The 6,000-nt window shown below is 41.3% G+C and overlaps 1 protein-coding gene across 3 annotated transcripts in view; it reads left to right on the plus strand.

Annotated features, from left to right (window-relative positions):
* The window catches only part of tle2b (TLE family member 2, transcriptional corepressor b), a 112,510-nt gene that overhangs the window by 98,951 nt on the left and 7,559 nt on the right, over nucleotides 1–6,000 (plus strand). For all 3 annotated transcript variants that reach the window (XM_084067574.1, XM_084067573.1, XM_084067572.1), the window contains 2 exons: nucleotides 1,925–2,174; nucleotides 5,273–5,520. In XM_084067574.1, the coding sequence (XP_083923700.1) occupies nucleotides 1,925–2,174; nucleotides 5,273–5,520 (498 nt within the window). The remainder of the gene's footprint in view (nucleotides 1–1,924; nucleotides 2,175–5,272; nucleotides 5,521–6,000) is intronic.

The following is a 6,000-nucleotide window of genomic DNA, read 5'->3' on the forward strand; positions in this document are numbered from 1 at the left end:
GCTTAGAAGGGAATCTACGGTACAAGCAGAGGATGGGTTTGTACCGGCATGTTTTTCCACTCTCTGTCCTGGCATTTTGTGTGTATATCTCAATCCAGGGATTGTAGCTCCGTCTGAGTCCTGAAAGCCCTGGCGACTGGAGGTATTTTAGCATTCCAAGTGTCCAGTGGTGGACATTAACAAAGTACATTAAGTACTGTACTTAATTAAAAGATTTTAGTATGTGGGCTTTATTTGAGTATTTGTGTTTTTTTGACACTTTCACTGCACTACATTTCAAAGAGAAATATTGTACTTTTGACTCCACTACATTTCTAGGAAAGGAAAAAAGTACATTATGAATTAACCACTTAAGCCCTATTTCAAATATAGTGAAAATAGCAGATCTACAACCTCACAACGCATCATGAATCACGATGTGACCCGTTGTGAGCTTGTAGATGTAGATTTTCACATTATTTTATGTTTCAATTCTAATACAGCAATGCATGCATTTATATTAAAGAGAAAATGTACTTTGTAATTTGTACTTTTGAATACTTATTATACTATTATACTATATTACTACTATTTTTAAAAGCATGTGCTTTCAAATACTTTAACTCAAGTGCAAATTTGACAACTTTCACTTGAGGTTGAGTAATATTTGACCAGGAGTATCTCTACTTTGACTCAAGTAGGTACTGGGGTTGAGTACTTTGTGCACCACTGCAAGTGTCAATCAATCCCACTCCTGAGCATTATATAAACTCACACCTTGCTTTTGTTCACTGTGGAATGGGCTTGTAGTTGGAGTCCAGCAATTCTCCCTCTCGCTGCTAATTTGATATCATAAAATAACCTTGGCTTCCCACTGCTACAGTATTGATCTGCCATTAGCGATGGCACGTCGACTTTCTGCCTTGTAATACAATCTGCCATCATTATGCATTCCCACCTACGGCTATTGTGAGTGAAGTAATTGCCAAATATTTGACAAATATTACTATTGGAGCTCCAAGGCCATTATGCTGTCAATCTTTACTTTTGTTAGTGAGCGTGTGTGTAGGGGTGGGTGTGTGTGTGTCACGATTGCATATACATACGTTAAGATGCAGCTCTTTCTTTCTCTTTTGTTCTTTTATTGATTGATGACTCTTTCATTTCTTTTTTCTTCCATCACTCCCCAGCACACACACACACACACACACACACACACACACACACACACACACACACACACACACACACACACTCCCTGTTGGCTATTCATTCCATGTCATTGAGTGTGTTTAGCAGCAGCTCTTAATCTCTCATTCATTCTGCCGTTCAAAGTATCTGTGGTGACCTTGTGCATTGGCAGAGATCTTTCAAGAGTCGTCTCTCTCTTTCGGTTCTAAAAGCCGAGTTCAAATAACCCATTCAGTCCGGGGAACGCGTCTCGTGTCATTTTAGATTTCTTCGGCTATTCAAAAATAGCAGATATACAAGCTCATAGCGCGGCACCTAGTGCCGCGCTATGAGCTTGTAGATCTGAAGAAGAAAAAAAAGAAAACTTGTGCAAATCTTCAAACATATATATATTTTTTTTATCTTTTTTTTATTTTTTTTTATTATTATTATTTTTCAATATATATATATATATATATTTAAAGCGAACAGTCCCTGGAACAAAAATATTTTAGAAGCAAAGATTTGAGTTTCAAATGTTCGCTTTAAAGAATTATTCAAAGATTTGCACACATTTTCACGATTTTTCAAAAAATAGCAGATCTAAGCTCATATGAGCTTGTAGATCTGCTATTATTGTACATCCCAAAGAAATCTAAAATGGCACAGATGCGTCCCCCGGACTGAATGGGATAACAAAAAGCTCGCCCCACTTCATGCACACTTGATTTCTCATTTTTTCTCTTTTTGTTCTTGTGCCCGTCTATGTCTCCAGCGCCTACTCGTTCCATGTGAGCGCGGACGGGCAGATGCAGCCGGTGCCCTTCCCTCCCGACGCCCTGCTGGGCCCGGGCATCCCACGGCACGCCCGGCAGATCCACACGCTGAGCCACGGAGAGGTGGTGTGTGCCGTCACCATCAGCACGTCTACGCGCCACGTCTACACCGGAGGAAAGGGCTGTGTGAAGGTGTGGGACATCAGCCAGCCGGGCAGCAAGAGCCCCATGGCACAGCTGGACTGTCTGGTAAGAAACGCAGGACGCCGGTCGCCACAAGATGCAGTGGTGGAAAGTAACTAAGTACATTTACTCAAGTACTGTACTTAAGTATAATTTTGAGGTACTTTTACTTTACTGGAGTATTTCCAGTTTTCAGTACTTTTACTTCTACTCCACTACATCTCAGAGGCAAATATTGTACTTTTACTCCACTACAATTATTTGAAAACTTTAGTTACTAGTTACTTTGTAGATATAAATGATTATATTATAAAACAAACATTAACCCCTTTAGCCCTATTTTATACCTAGGCTATTTGAAAATAGCCGATCTACAAGCTCACAACGAGTCGCGATGCGACACGTTGTGAGCTTGTAGATCCGCTATTTTCAAACATTTTAGTACTTTTACTTTTGGTACTTTAAGTATATTTTGATGCCAATACTTTTGTACTTTTACTCAAGTAACATTCTGAACACAGGGCCTTTTACTTGTAACGAAGTATTTCTACATTACAGTATGGATACTTTTACGTAAAACATTTGAGTACTTTTTCCACCACTGACAAGATGCTAGACAGTAAAAACATTACGGATCCATTTGGTTACATTTTAGTATACTGTTGCCTGTGTTCCAATGGATCCAATGTAGTTATTATTTATTCACAAGCTCTCATCAATACTTTTCATTGATTATATATTTTTTAAACCCACAGACAAAAGAAAACAGAAATCTCGCGTGTTGAGCTTGTAGATCGGCTATTTTTCCTACTTTTGTGTGGCACTGTAGTTTGACGAAGTAGGCATTCATTTACGGAATGCGGAAATACGAGGTTTCTGCCCGACAGCAACGATATGCACGTGCCATCCCACATCTGCATGTGCGCTGCACTGCACACACGCACGCAACATAGGTACATGCTCAAAGATGGGTTTTTCCTATTGACTTTGTCCTGCTTCATTTGATTGAATCCCCTTAGACTCACTTTGAGACTGATAGAAATTTAGACTGGAGTCAAGAAGTCCTTCTCTGTGTCAGTTTATTGTACGGATCGATCCGGGGAGTTCTCCAAAGAACATTGAGAATAGAGGGGTTTGAATATGCTTTCCTCACACAACATTGGCCAGCCAGTCACACAGGATTCTTTGTATTCATCTGGCGTCAACTTGTGGTACCAATTACAGGCTGACCTTTACCGAACCTAGATCATATAAACATTCTATCTAGAGGTGTGCCGATACACTAATTTCACCAAACGATACGATACGATATTTGGCTCACAACTTCGATACGATTTCGATACGATACGATACGCACTTTTTTATTATGAAAATATATGGGGGAGAAAAAAAGCAAATGCAAACAAATAATTCTGTTTTTGCATTATTCAGACACGCAAACTTTTAGCTTTTCAGCTACAATAGCCATTTTGAATCCAAATAGGGCAATAGTGTGACACCTGACCCGAAAAAAAAACATGTTGTCACCCTTTTCCCCTTGGGGCTGTTTGCATGCCTGATTATTAGTGTGGTTGCCCAACAGGGCAACCAGACTATAGTTCTCTACACACTTTATTTCTTTCTTTATAGATAAACTTTTTTGTGACCGCATCTCCTCCCACAGTTTTTATCCCCCAATGTTGTGCCATATGTCAAAATGACCGTCTAAATCGGGAATCGTGCGCGTGTATAGGGCTAAGAGAATGGTTGAATAGTTTAATTGATATTAATTTATTAGTGCCATTAAATGTCCCCATCCACTTTAATGGAAAAGTGAAAAAACTCAAATTCAAGTATTTTTTTCTCAAAAACCGTAAGAGCTAGAGTTATCAGATTTGGAGGGATAATTCATAATATTGTCCGAAATTATTGAAGAAAATATCACACCATTCGGCCTGATGGTGGCGCTATAACAGCCCCCTTTACGTTTTGGCCCGTAACTCTTGAACCGTAGGTCCGAAAATCAAAATTTCTTTTCACCTGGATTCCTTGGGTCACTACGCATCTCCCCATATAGGCTATTATATTATGATATTGATTTATTTCTGCATTAAATTTCCCCATCCACTTTAATGGGAATTGCAAAAACTCCCATTCAAGTATTTTTTTCTCGGAAACCGTAAGGGCTACAGTTACAAAACTTGGAGGGGAGGTTAATAGTTTTTTGAAAAATTATTAAAAAAATAATCACACCAGTCGGCCACATGGTGGCGCTATAACAGCCCCCTTTACCTTTTGGCCTATAACTCTTGAACCGTAGGTCGTAAAATCAAAATTTCTTTTTCCCTGGATTCCTTGGGTCACGACGCATCTTCCCATATAGGCCACGCCCATTTGCGTCAGGATAGATTTTCCGCCATTTTGAATTTTCTTCAAAACACACTTTTTGCTCCTTTTCCTTCAATTTTTTTCCAAATCTCACACAATTCGGTACACGTGATCTATGGACCCATGCGATAAACCTATCCAAGCGGAATTTTGATAGTCCGTACCGTCCGTCCGTAAATGGCTTCCAAAGTTAGCGGGAGGGGCCCGTTTGACCAAAAATGCCATAAATCACGAACAAAACGTCCGGTCAATCCCAAATTTGAATCACATGTCGAGGGTGGTATACTAAACCAATCCCCAAAAGCATTTCTACTTTGATCCATAGGGGGCGCCACGAATGCTCGAAATGTAACCGTTTGATGCAAAAACATGATTTTTGGGGGATCAATCCTCTCAAAATGAAACGCAGGCGATCTCAGGAGTGACGTGACGATGTAATTGGCGCAGTCTCCGACGGTATTCCTCCCGGCGTATTACTGGAGTCCCGACCGCGTCGGCGCAACCACACTCTGCAATTTCCCCGGAATTGCGACGCGTCTAGTTATTATTGCAGTTAAAAGAAAAAAAAAAAAAAGCACACCCCTAATTCTATCCAATTAACTGGACAATGAATATCCTAAACTAGACATGGCAGATCGTAAACATATATAAAGTTTGCACACTAACAGAGACCGACGTTATCAAAACGTCCTCGTTCATTTGCCGATCTCAGCCGATCTTGCCGCTATCTGTCCTGCAGAGGCTCTCGATCAGAATGAGCATGACCGGTCTGGCTTCCTTATCTTTTGCCCAATTAGAACCGGGATAACTACATCCGCTCCTGTAAAATCCTCCCTGACGGGCGGACCTTGATCGTGGGCGGGGAGGCCAGCACGCTGTCAATCTGGGACCTGGCCACGCCCACTCCCCGCATCAAGGCGGAGCTGACGTCGTCGGCCCCCGCCTGCTACGCTCTGGCCATCTCCCCCGACAACAAGGTCTGCTTCTCCTGCTGCAGCGACGGAAACATCGTGGTCTGGGACCTTCACAACCAGACCCTAGTCAGGTAAGGACTAGGAGAGAGGAGACGAGGAGGGAGGGAGCCAGGGAGGAAACATCGTAGTATATGGCACCTTCACAACCAGACCCTAGTCAGCTAAGGAGAGAGGAGAAGGAGGAGAGGTTGAATAGATAGATGCAGGACATCATCTGCAGAAAGTAAAAAGAGAAAAGGCAGTACAGTATATATCTGCTGCTATGCTCACGCACCTTATGTCTTACCTCAGGTACTTACCGCACCGGATAGATATACTACTGTATGTGTAAATATGTAGATAAGTTGTTGCTGTTGTTCTTATCGATCTCTTCCTCTTCCCTTCTTCTTCCCTTTTTCTTTTTATGGAAATAACTAAAACGATGGAACTTAGACAAAAACAAATTTCACCCACTGTTTTACACCTGTAAACCTGTGCTGTGACAACAAAGTTGATTCTGATTCTGGCACTGTAGATCCTCCATGCTGACAGATCATGAGTGATGAGAGCAG

This window comes from Gymnoscopelus microlampas (genome assembly GCF_963454915.1).
Source record: "Gymnoscopelus microlampas genome assembly, chromosome: 9".
NCBI lineage: Eukaryota > Metazoa > Chordata > Actinopteri > Myctophiformes > Myctophidae > Gymnoscopelus > Gymnoscopelus microlampas.